We start from the raw sequence: 16,101 nt of genomic DNA, 5'->3' as shown, positions 1-16,101 counted from the left end.
CATAAGAGTGGATGCCACTTGTCTAAAATTGGGGATGGGGGTGGGGGGGGGGTTAGACTTCATCAAGTGTGTAACGCGTTGAATGACGTAGAAAAGAAAACTATTGTAACATCTGAAAAACCCACAACAAAGGGAATCAGTCATCATAGCATTCACATCAAACATTCACGGCTCTCACAAAATAAAAGCGGGGTCGACGTGGAATGAAAGGAATTACTTCAATCAAAGTGACACGGAGGCCATTCAGTATTTAAGTGTTGATTCCACTGAACAACAATAAAAGTGATAAGAAACTATCACACTGTTGTGTAAAGCAAAGATAACGAGCGTGTGAATTCATGCTGGGGCCCTGTCCAATAAACAGTTTGTTATTCTGCTGTACGAAGATGATTTACCCCCCCACATAGAGAAAAGCAAAACCAGTATTTTGGGGGAGATGCCTCAATTCCATCAAAACTCCAACGATGATGACTTTATTTTACTGTTACTGAACACTTTGTTTTGGAAATTAGTTTTAGTTGTTGATGGTGTAAATCACAGTCACGGTAAAGTAATCGGATATGCGTTAAGGCCTGTGAAGCCCGATAACCACTGGACTACCTGGACGCTGCTTTAGCTAGTTGCACCTCACTTTGTGTTCATTAGCAGCAAACAGCAAGACAACAAATATACAGACTTTTGCTTTATATATATCTCCAATGTTTGGCCATCTTATCTAGATTTGGTATTTAATATATTTGAATTGCTGCTCTATAATATCAGCTATGGTTGGGCGACTTTACCTGGCTCTGGAGCGCTTGTTGTTGATACAGGGACAGCCGGGCCTTGGTGTGCTCGTCTGTGGTGGGGCTGAGGGGCTTAGGGTCTGACATCGACCTCTGGGTGCTCTTGATGGGTCGGGGCACGGACGGGTGTCTCTGGGGGGACTCGGCCGTGTAGGACTTCTGCTGAGGTGTGACGTGGGCCTTGTTCAGCCGCTCGCTGGACAGAGAGGTCTCCAGCAGGCGGTGAGGGGACACCGGGGAGACGGGAGAGTAGAGGACTTGTGGGGATTTGGGGGCGGTCTGCTGCTGCCGGATGATGCTGGAGATGGACTCGTTGTGCAGGTGGTTGTGAGGCTGGTAGTTGATGTCGAGTGGGTCGGGGCGACGTCGCTCAAACTTGGCTGCGTTCGCGGCAATGTGCTGCTGCTGGCGCTGTTGGTTCAGAAGGTCGGCAGAACTGGGCTGTTGTGTTCCGGTACTGGTAGAGGAATATGGACTGATAGTGGTTGGCACACTGAGCTGTGGAGCTACAACACCCTGTGACTGGGCTTCTGGGTCGGTCTGGCATGCTAGAGACTGTCCTTTTTGGGTCCGCTCAGGTCCGGAGATGTAGTGCACAATCTCTACTTTATTTGGGTCAGGTACTGTCACGTGGATTGCTGGGGAGACTCTTCCTAGGTGCTCCACCTCTGTCTGGCAAGACATTTCCCTGATGGTCTGGACGGCGATGCTGGAGGACACCATCTTGGGCGTGTCGGTTTTTGTGTCCGAAGCTGCGTTGGCTGTGGTGGCAGTGCTGCTGCCAGCGGCGTTGGACTCCGAGTGCCGGGAGAAACGGGAACGTCTTCGGCGGACCGGGTGCTCCGTCTCAGCCTTGTCTTCATCGTCGTCTGTCTGGACAGAGCAGTCGACGCTGCGACCACGCCTCCTGGTGCGGTGACGCATCATGTACCTGGAGAAGATAAGAAGTAATGTTTTATATTACTGCATTACTACATTTCTGTTTTTTTGCACACACACAGAATAACAGTAGAAATGTTTTTGCTGGAACCAATTTGTTCTTACAAAAACATTGTAGTTGTTTTTTTAATCAGTGAGTAATTGCAAGGCACAATAATTCAGTTCAGTGCAATTTTTTTTTGATTCTTATTAATATTTATACACAATAAATACACTTTTTTAGATTACACACTTTTCTATTAATAAATAAAAACTGAACATGAATGCATTGGGAGTTCAAGTGTGTCGTACATACAGAGACCAAAAGAGAGATAATAAGAAAAAAGTAAATAAAAAAGATGATAGTGATCAGATCATATTTACCAAGTGAACTACACAATGATAATTCTCTCATCCACAGGTTTACCCCTTTAACACACGTGCATCTTCGTTTTTATATTTGCTTTTTTTATACTTATTCCCCTTCGTTCATACGGGTCTGTTTAGGAAAACTGAATTATAAAGTGTTGATGTAGAAACACAGAAATGTTTGAGCATTTACCAACACTGGATGCAATGTCATATTATTGTGTTGAACAATGTTGTTTGCTTTTGAAACTCTCTGAAATGTGACATCTTTACTCTGTGTGAAATTGTTTATACATTATTCATAAAGGCTGCACATACATCTCAGCTTGTGTCTTGTTTTAATTGGAGAAAAATATGAAGTTAATAAAAAGACTATGAAGGTATAAAGGTAAAATATATATATAAACAAAATGAACACAAACAAACTCACATACACACACATCTTTACCTCTCCTCGCCGTCTTCGTCGTCGGTCTGCACACAGCTGTCCACGATCCTGCGGGGGGAGCCGTAGAACACCACGCCATCGCCATCCAAGCTGTCCCTGCTCAGCCTGGTCATGGAGCTGTGTTTCCTCATGTTACTCCTGGTCTCCATGTGCTCCTCCTGGCTCCTCAGGCACATCTCTGACGAGGAGTTGGGGAGGGAACGGGAGCCAATCTGAGAGTCGGTGTAGGGGTGCAGGGGATGTCCATTCGCATCCAGCTGTTGAAGAAAAGTTGTTTTGTTTTTAAGGTTATTTAAGGTTGTTAAAAGTTTTTACACATCCATCATTGATTCAGTTGAGGCTGCCAAAGCTTTGGTAGGTACAGTCATAGATGTCCACCAAAGAACCAGCTGAAGACAGACATACAAATACAAAATGTAATGTAGTAAAAAGTCAATTTGGTTAACAGTTGTTTGGTGCACTGAATTTCATACATCAAGCACAAAGTACTGTAGAGGAGAGGTGTGCATGTGTCTTACACGCCAAGACTTTCTCCGATGGTAAGTCAAGGCGAGGACTAAGGCATGTGTAGGAAGGTGTCAGGCTTCGTCTGTATTTTCACTCTCTGTGCCCTAAAATTTTCCGCCTCTGCTGTCTGAGAGCTGAAGGCTCCAACATCAATGCTAAAGGATGTCACACCACTTATAATCCATTTCCCAGAGTCCTTTACTCCCCTCACCTGGATGCCCTGAGCTGCAGCAGCTGTTTTCTGTCTCTTCTGCTCTTCAAGCTGCTGCTGGAGCTGATGCTGTAAAGACTGGATCTGGTCTAGCTGGGACTTCTGCTGGGCAAGCTGCTCCCTCTGGAGAACTAGCTGCTTCTCGCGTTCGTGTTGCTGCTGCTGCAGAACCTAAAAAAGTGCGTGTGGACAGGGGGAACAGGAAGAAGCACACATGGGCAAAAAACAAGAGAGAGAGAAGACGTGACAAAAGAGCATGGAGAAGCATGGCACGAGAGAGAGGCGAGAGGTGACAGGTTGAGAGGAGAAGAGATGATCAAACAACAAAAAATAAAGGAAGGAAAAAAAAGGCAAGATGAGAGAAACAGAGAGAGAGACAGTAAAGACACAAGAGGACAAGGTTGTTGACATTTGGACGTCGGTTCGTAAACAAGATGAGCAAATCTCAAAAATGCAAAATGAATCACAAGACTGCTGGAACTGAACGTGACATGAAGTTGTTCTTGTGCTGATGGATTAGTTTTGAAAATGGTTCCAAGTTAGTCAAACTTGTATATATTGCACAAAACAAGAATGGAAGCGCAACATAAATGAAGTGCAGTATGTGCTGGTAATTGCGGTTGCCAGTCATATAATGCCCATGAGAAAATATTTATTTTCTGTGTTTGCATAAATGACAGGCTGGTGCAGATAAGGAGTTAGGGGGGGTTTCCCTACACTGTAGGTTATGAGATGCATATTAAGCATTCCATCTCTAGTTCATTCTCATTAAGGAAGGCTTCCACACCTGTTTAACAGAGTTAACTTGAAAGATTTTCAACTGCTTGTTCTATCAAAAAAGAAGAAAATTATCACGTTAGCCTTTCTGTTATCTGGTAAAACATCTTCACAAGGCTAATAGGAGCTGAGAGAAGCAATAAATTCAAATGTTTACTTGCTACAGATTATTAAATATTTACAACAGAATGTAATCCAGTTTTCTTTTACATATAAATCAAACAAACAAATGGAACATGAAACCACTTTACAAACTAAATTTGAGCATCATGAGTTTCTATCACACATATATACCACAGGCATGTTCATGCACACTTCATATACAGGAAACGTCCAATAGAATACACAGCATAGCATGCAGATTGTACCATTACACTTATGTAACTCAGGCTGGATGCACACACGTCTTTTAACCAAAGAGTCATCAGTCGTTACAATAGCATTACCATTTTCTCTAATAACAGAATTTTAACACCATCTTCTAAAGGGACATTTAATGTGTTCACTGGTTAAAAACTGCCAAACAAACTGTCACAGTTTGTTACAGGAGGAACTGACAGTAGACATGCACTGAAAGACATGCACATACTGTATACTGGAAATAAAATTTGCTAGTTTTTTGATTATTTTTGGTAATAATGCATCTTGCAGAGCAAATCCAACATACTGGAACACTGAATAACATAAAAGGATAACAACCCAGTGAGATACAACACAAGTAGCACCACCACAAAAACAGTAAAACAGCTAAACACAGGCCAATATCCAATGCACAATAAAACAACCACAAAACATCAAACAAGACATCAACTATCAAACTCTCCACTTGGCCTCCTGTTTCTCCCTCTACCTGTTCCTTGATGTTCTGCAGCTCCTGTAACTCCCTCTGCACCAGCATCTGCTCCTTCTCCCTGTGCATCTTCAGCTCTATCCTCTCCCGCTCCAGCTCCTCCTGCAGCCGCAGCTGCCGGAGTTTCTCCAGCTCCACGCGCTCCCTCTCCATCTGCAGGAGCTGCTCCTGCTGCCGATGCAGCCTCTCTGCCTCGGTTTCGCCCTCCTTGTGCATGGCTCCCGGTGGAGGAAAGGGAGGGAGACCCCCTGGAAGTGGTAAGCCACTGGAAGGGGCAGAGGGGCCTACGGGAGGCTGAGCGTAGCCGTGGGTGTGTGAAGGGCCTGAGGGTTGATAGGCATGGGCTGCTGGAGGAGGCTGTTGTGGCTGCTGAGCAGTTGTCACTTGTTGTTGTTGTTGTTGTTGTTGTTGACTGTTCAGGTGTGCCTGCGACAGGTTTATTGGCTGCTGCTGTGGCTCAGTTGGTATGAGAACTGTTCCTGGGACTTCTCCTGATGAGGAGGTCAATGTGGCACCTTTACCAAGGTAGACCGGTTCATCCTGGACTGTACATGTAGTTGGCATAGAAACAGACACTGGAGCACCTAGTGGTGCTGACGTTGTTGCAACAGCAGCGGTCGTGGCAGTGGCTGATGTTGTTTGGAGAAGACCTGGTGCTGGGTAACGGACTGGAGCTTGTCCAGCTAAGGCCATTCTGGGGCTCACCGGTAGTCGGCTCAGACTGGATAGGGGCACAGGTGTCATGTTGACAGAGGGGTACGGCCTGTAGACGCCCCTCAGTAACGGGCGAAGAACAGAGGCTGGCTGGGTTGTGATGGGAAGAGTGGAAGCGATTGGGGTCTGAATGGTGGAGTAGATCATCCCATCAGAGGACCTGATAGCAGCAGGGTACATGGCTCTGAGACTGGCCTGCCTGGCATTGATGAGGTTGGTTAGCGCTTGACTGTGAGAGATCGGCTTCCCATCTAGTCCAAAGAGGAGGTTTTGTCTCATGCCAAGACCTGCTACAAGTCTGGAGGCCCCAGGCCCAGTTCCTCTCCCCAAAGTGGCAAACTGCATCAAGTCTGGGTTGCTTCCATACCGATCAATGGAATTGAGTGCTGCACACATTCGGCTGATCTCCCTGGCAGTTGTAGCACTGTACTGAGCCAAGTTGGCTTCTTGGAAGCCAGCAAGATCGCGAGCAGAATATCCATAGTCTGAGCTGATGTTAGACAAGGAATTATATCTCCTTATAGGCAGTGTTTGGGCTGTGATGTCTCCGCCATGCCGTAAATCTGTATAGGAGCCATACTGCATCCCAATATACCCTCCATAACCCTGTTTCATGGCAGTTAGGTCCATGGCAAGTTCTCCTGAGGTTTGGAGGTGTGGTTCTAGTTTAGACTGGTAGGACTGTAGCCCAGCTTCAGCTAGGTTTGTATCAGACATCGAAGGCTGCAGCCTGCCAGGGAAAGGCAACGTGTAGGCCTTACGTCCATCCATCGGATACTCATGGTACCTTCCAGTTTGTCTCTCTTGGTCAGACTCGTAGCTGAGAGGTGGGGCAGATGGAGGCCTTATGCCCTCTTTCTCAGAACTACCAACACAGCTTCCGCCAAATGGAAGTCGGTAAACGACATCGCAGCAAGCCGGTTGGTTGTCAGGTTTAATTTGTCCACCTGCCTGATCCACAGCATCCTGCCCTTCTTCTACCTTTACCAGCTGAGTCACCGCCCTGGCCTGCTCTGGTCCTCCATCCATCTGTACCACCATGCTATGTGGTGACTTACCTCCTGGCATCATACCAGGAGGACTGGGCTTCCCTTTCAGCTCAATGGGACCAGTGCCGTACAGCTCAGGGTTAATAACTGGTGATACAGCGCTGACCACAGCTGGGGCAGTGCTAGTCTGGCTGACCAGCAAGTCTTTTTTAAGTAAAGGTGAGATCTGTCCGGTGAGGTTGTACCTGGCCAGAGCAGATGCTTGTTGCTGATGATGTTGCATCTGATGATGCTGCTGCAGCTGATGCTCAAGGAGCTCTTGTTGCTTCTGCAGTTTCTCTTGTTGTTTTTGTAGCTCTCTCTGTTGGATACTGAGGTCTTCCAGTTTGGCATCAATTTTTGGTATTGACGGGTCACTCGGAGGCGAAATTTGTGGCTTGCTCTGGGACAGACACACAGCTGAACCCATGCCCTGGCCCAGGTCCACTCGGTTTTGATGTGGGTCACCATAGACCGTTGGCTGTTTGGGCTGGGTCATGAACATTGAAGCGGCCACAGTGACACTCACAGTGGTTGGTGTGGTGATCTCCTGGGTGTTCAGGTTCATGATCAGTGGCTGTACAATTGTTGAATGTCTGCTGCCCTCTGATCCACCATGGTATTTCCTGCTTTCAGTGGCCAACGAGGTGAGATCCATTCCTTGGTCGGTCATGATAATAGGAGCGGGTTTGGTGGCTGTTCTGAGGTCCACAACACTTCCACCATGGATCATATGGCCCTGCTCGACCCTGGAAGTACCTGGGACTGTAGATATCCGACAGAGGGAGATGTTATCCATCGACATGGACCCTCTGGTGTAAGTGCTGGCTGTGGTGACCATACTTGTTCCCACATTTACCTTCTCCACTCTTTGTGTTTGGTAGAAGCTGCGCATAGGAGACTGTTGGTAAGGTGGTGTGTCTGGAGGGCTGCCACATGGGGAGTATGTGTCAAATGTTGATTGACGGCTAAATCTGGTGGGCGAGGACAGAGGAGAAGTAGCAGTGTTGACTGTCATTGGCCTGGCGGGGCTCGGAGGTGGGGAGTACGGGGCATCCTGGGAAGACTGCTGTCGATACAGTCGCGGGGAAACTGATCGATGTGCTGTTTGGGTTCCCTGAGCCGTCACTGGAGATGTGGGCCCAGAGCCGCCTGACTCCATTCGCAATGCTGAACTGAAAGTCTGTGTGGAGAACTCAGCTGTGGCCCTTCTGGAAGGCGATCGGGTGGGACTCTGTGGTGGTGGTGATGGAGAAAGAGGAGGACTGGTGCTCCGGTAGTAAGTAGTATACTTGGGAGAACGTGGCTCAATAATTCTCTCAGTAGAAGATGTTGAGCTGTCTCGCACTTGGACACCCCTGGTGTCCCCAACCCTTCTGGTGATGACTTCTCTTTGACTGTAGGCTTGGGTAATCTCTGCAATCTTGCTGCATACGCTTGAGACTGTAGCTGAGGACGTGGCAGGACTTCCTGTGTGTCGGCCGTATATCCCAGACTGAGTGGACGTCATAGTGTGGCTCGAACTAGTCTGAGAAATAGTTACTGCATCTCTGGCATAAACTCCATAAGCTGCGATAGTGGTGGCAGCCACTGCTGGGGTGATTCCATTCTTTCCTGCTTGGCTTTTGATCCTGTCTTTGTGTGCATCCTTTGTGGAGAAGTGCTGTGTAACTCGTACATCTGGGATCCGTCCTCCCGTCTCGGCAAAGGAGACGGGGGCTGAGATCTGGGTGGGGCTGGTTCCTGGAGTCAACAGAGCATTGCTTTGCTCCAGAAGCTTAGCAAAGGCTGATCCTGTGTCCAGGAGCTGCTTGTCTGGGTAGGTGGTCTCAATCTCGATCTCTACCTGCTCGTCAGTGGCCTGCTGCATCTTGGTGATGTTCTGAGACGTCTGTCGGATCTCCTCGTAAATATCTGTCTCCGTCTCTGCTGCCTCGTTGTCATATCCCGTTTGATCTTGTTCATATTCGTACTCATCCTCATAGCCTTCTCCGTTAACGTCCTCGTCGTAGTACTGCCCATGCCTTCCATGTTGTTGCTGCTGTTGCTGCTGTTGTTTCTGTTGTTTTTGAAGCATCTCTGCCTTCCTCATCATCTCTTCATACACTTCCTCTGCACTCTTCAGTGGTTTGGAAGTTGAAGACGGTGCTGTGGTGGTTGTTGTAGTTGATGATTTCTCTATCGGCGAGTAGAGCGACATGAAGGTAGGCAGATTGTACTCGCTGCCTGACTTGTAAAGTTTGGACTCGTATCCCTCAGCCTCCGAGTCCAGACTCTGAGGGGAATATTCAGAAGCAGAAGAGCGATGGAGCTCTTCCATCTCTGCAGCTTGTCTCAGCTCTTCTGTTGGAGAAGCATCTTCAATTGGTGAGAGATTGCTCGGTGGCGTCTTGGACCTCTCTCTGCGCCTCTGAGCCCTCAGCTCTTCCTTATCCCTCTTGGTCTTTCGTGCCGTGCTCCTTATTCTTTGTTGTTCTACCTCCCTCATCTTCTCCTGCTCTCTCAGAAGTTCTTCCTCCTCTCTCAGTTCGTCCTCTTCCGAAGAATCCTCAATGGTGGGAAGGAGAGGGCCGTGGGAGCGGTGGCGTGCTTTCCTTTGCTGCTTGGCCTCTTCCAGTCTTTGCCTCCTGCTGGGGCTGCTGTCGCTGTCCTCCTCCATTGATGAGATGGAGGTAGGTGACTGGCCAGAGCCATATGAGGACGAAGTGGGTGGCAGAGTGGAGGAGTAGTCGCCTCGAGAACGCTCCTCAGGAGATCCTGTCAGGCTCTCCATCTCCAGCTCTGGTTCCCGATCAAGGCTCAGATCGTTTTCATTGCCTAGCTCCATGTCTCGGCTGTAGCTGTTGGTGTTATTGAGTTCGATGGTTTTGAAGCGCCTCAGGCCTCCTTGTGACGCCATCACATCTTCCTCACCCTCCTCCACTGAGCCTTTGTAAACATCAGTGGAGCTCTTCGTTTCCTCCTCAAAACTGCTGGAGTGGTGCTGAAGGCGCCTCTTCTCTTTCCCTGAGTCAGAGATGATGTGTTTATGGTGGCTTTTCTTAGGTTTCTGGTAGCCATATCCTTCGTCTTCCTCATCTTCCTCTTCCTCCATCTCTTCCTCTTCCTCCTCCTCCTCATTTTCCTCATCAGCACTCATCTCCATTATTTGTCTCCTCATGAACTCCTCATCGGTCATCTCTGTGGGCTCGGACTCTTTCTCTTTCTTTTTCTTCTCCTTCTTCTCCTCCTTCCCGTCCTTTCTTTTACCCTCCCAGTCTCCTCCATCCTCCTCTTCCTCCATTATATCCTCTAGTTCCTCATCAGAGTCGTACGCATCTGGCGGGATTGACAGGGAGCGTGGACGCTGCTTCCCTCTGTCATCCAAATCTCTGTCTCGGTGCTTCCTCCCCCTTCTGTCTGCCTTCTCTTCAGACAGGCTCTTCTCCAGCAAAGGCCTCATGGAGCTTTCTAGCTTGGTGATTTCAGAAGGGCTCGGAGGGGAGCCTCGCCCACAGATTCCCCTCTCGCTCAGCTTCATCTCCTCTTCTTGGATTAGACCTGTAATTTCACTGTGGGAGCTGGAGATGCCGTCGGAGGAGTAGCCGGTGTCGCTGAGGCTCTGAGGGCTGCGTGACAAGTCATGGGTGCTGTTGCTTTTTGTATCCTAAAGAGAGAAGAAGAAAGAAAGGGAAATGCATTAGATTTGGGGGAAGCGAGGGTTTTTAATTGCAGTCAGTTTATGCAAAGTACGAGAATGTGTTGATGCTGACTCAGCACATCAGTATGCAAACAATTTAAGCCCACATAAATTTAGATTCAGATTTTTAGATATGATTGAAATGATAAATCTCATCCTTGCCTGTGCAGTCAGAAAAACAAGGTTCCAAGGTTTTCCATTTTTAAAATATGTCATCATTCTGCTAAATCTGCAGTCCTCCGCTTTTAATAAAGATATCAGTTAGAACATATATCATTGCACCACAGTCTGATACTGAGCATTTGAAGAAGAAATATAGCAATGACACAGAAAGGCTCTCTTGAACTCTATATCTACAATTTGTCTAAGCTCATTCAAAGAGCTTTTCAAGACGTTTGCGTACATTTGGTGATTTAATGGGGTTTTAATGACAAATGATTAATGTGAATTATCCATTAATTTTGGAACATTAGCCACCAAGTAATGAAGTGCTACATATATTTTACAACAAGGGGCGCATTAAAATAGCGCTCTACTCATTAGGTTTGAAAGTTTAGACATCTGTAAAAAACATTTCTTGCCATTACAACACTAAGTTAAGAATTAACTTGAAAATATTGAACAGGAAGCGCATTACAGAAAATATTTGATGAGACTTTTTTTCTTTTGTAAATCTGAGTCGTTAAAGAGCTCATTAGGTATGTGGGCCAAAATTGAATGCTTACAATTTGTCTCATAAAAGAGTTAAACTGTTAAACTGGGCAAAGAAAAAGTGTCAGGACTGAATTCACAGAGTACAACCATGGATGTAGAATTACACAGAAAAACACTGAACATTTACATGTAGTTAACTTACAAACTGCAGAGATTTGCCCTTCCTATTTCCAAAACTGAATAAACTGTATAAAATATCAGATTGACTAACAGCTATGTCTGCTCTTTGAACAAAATCCTAAATAAATAATAATAAAAATAATGTTTAATTACAATGTATTTATACTAAAGTAAAGTATTATGCCACAATAAAACAGTATGTATGGTCTTCTTTATCAAGAAGTAAATCTCAAATAATAAAATAAATGACAGCATTAAGACAAACGACATTATTATACAGTTATCAAATAGTGACTGACAATCTTTAGGTTTTTAACAGTTTTTGAGCCATTGATGGAAAGAGGTTAGTCAAACTGTGTTTCTTAGGAGTGAAAACATTTCTCTTTTTTTTGTTTGCTTTTTTTAAAAGATGAGCTCAAAGTAAGATTATGATGTTAACATGACCGGAGCATAAACTCATTCATCAATGGCTCTGTCTCAGATGTCTGTTAATAACATGCCAAATCATAATCTCAAAGGGACTGACCTGGTAAAGGAAAGGGGGGGATGGAGGAAAGAATATAAAATATATAGAAATTATGGAAATCTTTTCTAGAAAACCTCTTACGCTGGTTACAATACTTCAGAGGAGACTTTACTTTGAGCTCCCTGCACTTAAAATTCCTAGCAGCTCCCAAAATGAGGGAGGTCTGCGTTGCCTTTGAAAAGGCCCGAAGCAGCATTACTTCAGCTAAGGGCCTTGGAGGTTTAGCATATTCATGGCACGCCAAATCTTTATACATATTTCAACGGGAGCGATGGCTGCCGCTGACTAAGAAGAAGCACTATTTCACTCGTTCTCCCTCTGTGTTTGTCGCTCACTCTCTCTCTCCCTCCCCAAGGTAATCCATGAATGCCTTGCTGCCACTTGCAGTATCAGCACTCTGTGAGGAGGGAATCAATGACATGCTTTCCAAACAGCCATGGATGTCCACCATTAAAGGAGAAAATAATTGGTTCAACTTACAATTCTAAATAATCACCTCAGACCACAACTCTCTGTGATAGTCGCTGTGTGGTGTAGTGTTTTGCATCATTTCAACTTTGTGTCGTAAAGGAAAATCTGGACTGTGATCACCAAACTAAATACAAATATAATTCACAAAACATTGGGGACTCTTTAGTTTCCTTATGGGACATAAGGAGACTAAAGAGGCAATTTAATGAGGAAGAGAAACAAAATCATGGGAACAAATAGCATTTAAACAGAGTGTGGTAAAATGAGACAGAGCAAATACAATACTTCTGGGAATTATTTCCTACATATGTTATCAAACCCAAATAATCCCAATCCACTGTAAATAAAGTGCCACTATAAACCTTGATGCATCTCTCTTCTCACTGTAATTATGAATTAGTTAAGGGTAACTAACAAATAAACAAAGGCATACGGGCAAGACCGCATTGTATTGCAATTCAGGTTTTGACTAAATTTTTTTACTGAAGAAGAAAACAAAGTTACAATATTTCACAGATCAGTGACCGTGTTACAAAATAAGCTTACTTTTGAATTTATATCAGCAAGAAGAAACATGCTGGAAGAGATCTAAAATATTCATAAGAAAATAATGGGAAGTTGCCGTCCAAAACATACACTTAAAAGAAATTACTTTCTTTACTTCACCAGAATAAAAAGAGAGCTCAGCAAAAAACCTTTGTCATTGTGATAAAAATGGAAGTTGGTTGCTTTTACTCCGTGTGTTGTCTTGTGAGAAACAGTGATGGTTGGTCAAACTAACGTCAAACTACTGGAATCTCACTGAGCTGTACAAAGCAACTTTTACAAAACTTTACACGTGGTTATCTGTGAGCAAAAACCATCACAAATATGTAACATAAGCCGTAATCATAGTAGCAAGGATGACCTCTAAACACAACATTCAAAACCTTGAAGGAAATGGAGGAAATCTAGTGAGGCAACAGGAGGATCTGTTGTGATGTAAAAAGTTCACATCCATATCTTCTTGTGTGAGACAACAGAAACTCCCCGGGTCACATGGTTAATAAACCACATGCATCAAATGTTTCTAACTTCAATGTCTGATAGTGTTGACGACGACAATCGAAATGTACCAGTAAATACTGAACTCAACAAAGTGTTAAATCTAGTTTAGTTTTGAGTAGTTGAGTCTAAGGCCCTGTTCAGACCTGTTTAGACCAGTTCAGACCTGGTATTAACATCTGTCTCAGGTGATCTGATCTCAAGTGGACACCTCTAAGTTCAGGTGTGAACACTCCCAAGACGCATTGAGGACGCATCTGAGATCTGATAATTCAGACCACATTCGGAGGTGGTCTGGGCAACATGTGTCCACATTCTTTTAGCAGTGTGAACATGAATGTGTCCTGAAGTTCCTCCTCCTCTTGTACCTAACCTCAGCCTGGTAACAGACCTCTGAATTACTGACCAAATCTACAATTTCAGTGATTCAAATAGGTCTGTGTCGTGCTCGTCGATGGCGGTTGGAAAAGAAATCAATCAATGGAAGCAGGATTAAGAATGGGAACCCCATCTTCATACATAGCTAGCAAGCTACTTAGCTACATTAATGAAAAACAGCAAGAGAAATATGGCAACAAGCGTGGATGAGGTTTATGCAGGTGTCGACAAACAGAAATAACAACTAAAATCAACATTTCTTTGATTAATGTGAAAAACATTAAGGTAATCACTTGCCCGTCACCACAGCTTCATCCGACCAATGTCAACTAAAAAAGCCATCAGAAAATACAAAATACCCCCACCTCCCAACAACAAACTGGCCAATGTTAACATGATGTCAGGCTGAATAAATGCAGTGAAACCAAATGACTAATCAGTGAGCTAACCTGCACTAGCTTCAGAAACTCCAAGCTAAAACTCAGCAAAGCTAAAACATGTTGATGGTGTTTATTTGTCATATGTTAAAATAAACAAATATGTATTATTGTACTGGATGGTAAGACTTTGGATGATAAAGACCAAATAACAATTGTTTTGTTTGCATTCAACAACTACAACTCACAAGAGGCTCATACAGTGTGCCAATAGCTTAGCATTATGGTAGCATGCTTTTGCTGAGTGCAAACAAAATAAACATTTTATTTTTCTTTAATTTACATCCTATTGTAAGTGTTGTCCATTACACTAGAATATATTCATCTGAGAATGTTTACAGAAAACTCCAAGAACAGGTTTCAGCTCATCAGAAACTGTGTTGGAGTTAGAGAAGTTAGCGGAAAAGAGGCTAGCTAGGAAAAGGAGCAGGACTTTGTCTCTTTGAAGCCATTCATTTAGATCCCGATTTTCTCCCTGACGTGTAGATTACAGAAGTATCGCGTGGATTAAAGCTCTGGGTGAAGCTCATAAAACTGATGGAAAAACTGTATGAATGTGAAGCAGGGCCACGCTCAAAGCCATGCATACTCACATACTCAATTAACCTGGATACAGACTGTAAACGATGAAAAATTCACTCAACAACATCAATTTCTTAGTCCATAAACCTGTATGTTAGATTATGGTTTCCATGGTGAACAGCAGAAATAAGGTAGCATCAAATCATTTTTTGTAGGCTATTTTCCTTTCAATGCATGTCTGTTAGCGCATTATTTATTTAGTTCACTTTTCAAGTAACACTGGAAAACCCATTTTACTATCAGTATCAACTTTTGGTCTTTTTCCATAGTTTAACACACAGGTTTCAGCGGACTGAATCAATGTTAAATGTCTGACTTACATCATAGTGCCTGGACTTCTTCATTTCCTTGATTGGTGTAATCTGCTCTCCTTTCTTCTGGGAGGGTTTGGTCTCTTTGGCAGTTTGGTTCTCAGACTCAGTCTTAGGCTTCTCCTCTGTGGGTTTTGGCTGTTTCTGGGTGTCCATGGTTGGTGCTGGTGCCGTAGCTGGCATCGTGGTCTTGGTGTCAGTCGGTTGTTTGGCAGCAGTGGGTGCAAATGGTCCGCTAACGCCAGTTCCCGCCTGCGGTTTCTGGGACTGGGATGGCCTGGTCCCCTGTTGACTGGTGGGTTTGTGGAGAGGGCTTTGCTGGCTGGCTGGCGCCTGGTGACGGGGCGAGCCCATTGGCTGGTGCTTGGGAGACGGATGAGGAACGGGAAGAGGAGGTTCGTCAAGACCGCCTCCGGACATCAGCCGCTGGGTCTGGCAGTTGAGACATAACCACTCCTTTTTCTGAAACAGAGAGAAGACAAAAACCAACAACAGTTAATGATAACAAACCTTTTTTTCCACGTTTTTATTTTGATTATTGCGATAACATGGTCAATAAAAGGTATTTGAAGTCACACACCCTGATTTTATGAAAGATAAGAATAAGATATTAAAGTCCCAGCTTATTTTGAAAAAATCAACACTATGCAGAAGGAAAGACACTATTAAGGGACTATAGGGCACTATAACGAAACACAGAGGTGTATGTCTCATAAAAACATGATTTAAAGAGCTATTAAAGTGAGCTTTTCAATGAAATGTTGCTGGATTGAATAAAAGATGAACCTTTCCAAAAACTCAACAAGTAGGTTATTACTGCTGAGCAGCAGCTTCCAGGTAAGTGTGTGTTTCTTTCTGTGTCTGCATATGTGTGGGTGAATGAAATGACATTTAATCCTCCTTCCGTCTGCAACTTCTCCTCCAGGAGTCATTGTGTTCCTCTTCAACTTCTCAGGTTAAATAAGATTGACGGTTTAACAAACTGATTAATATTCTTAACATTCAAAATGTCGATTCCACTTAAACAGCAGGCTGCAGAGACAACTGCACACACACACTTACACACACATTTACATGCTGCATACACTCTGTAAATCTTATTTCCAGACAGAGCTTTAGCAGTTTAAGCTGAGCTTTTGCACACTTCTAAAAGGCCAAGTCATTCTGATAGCTGCACCCTATTGTCGTCGCATCAGCTCCCCTCACACCATTACACACACACACACACACAC

General features: G+C 44.5%; 1 protein-coding gene across 1 annotated transcript in view; it reads right to left on the bottom strand.

The window, feature by feature from the left end:
- Window positions 1-16,101, bottom strand: part of LOC111230733 (protein bassoon-like) — a 135,531-nt gene that overhangs the window by 16,587 nt on the left and 102,843 nt on the right. Inside the window, exons 4-8 of the mRNA XM_022757563.1 lie at window positions 14,879-15,331; window positions 4,866-10,253; window positions 3,239-3,409; window positions 2,521-2,777; window positions 783-1,716 (exon numbers count right to left, since the gene is read on the bottom strand). Of these exons, the coding sequence (XP_022613284.1) occupies window positions 783-1,716; window positions 2,521-2,777; window positions 3,239-3,409; window positions 4,866-10,253; window positions 14,879-15,331 (7,203 nt within the window). The remainder of the gene's footprint in view (window positions 1-782; window positions 1,717-2,520; window positions 2,778-3,238; window positions 3,410-4,865; window positions 10,254-14,878; window positions 15,332-16,101) is intronic.

Source organism: Seriola dumerili, unplaced genomic scaffold (assembly GCF_002260705.1).
Source record: "Seriola dumerili isolate Sdu_G_001 unplaced genomic scaffold, Sdu_1.0 BDQW01000283.1, whole genome shotgun sequence".
NCBI classification, from domain to species: domain Eukaryota; kingdom Metazoa; phylum Chordata; class Actinopteri; order Carangiformes; family Carangidae; genus Seriola; species Seriola dumerili.
Note: the sequence above shows the minus strand (reverse complement) of the source record. Positions and strands in the feature narration are given on the sequence as shown.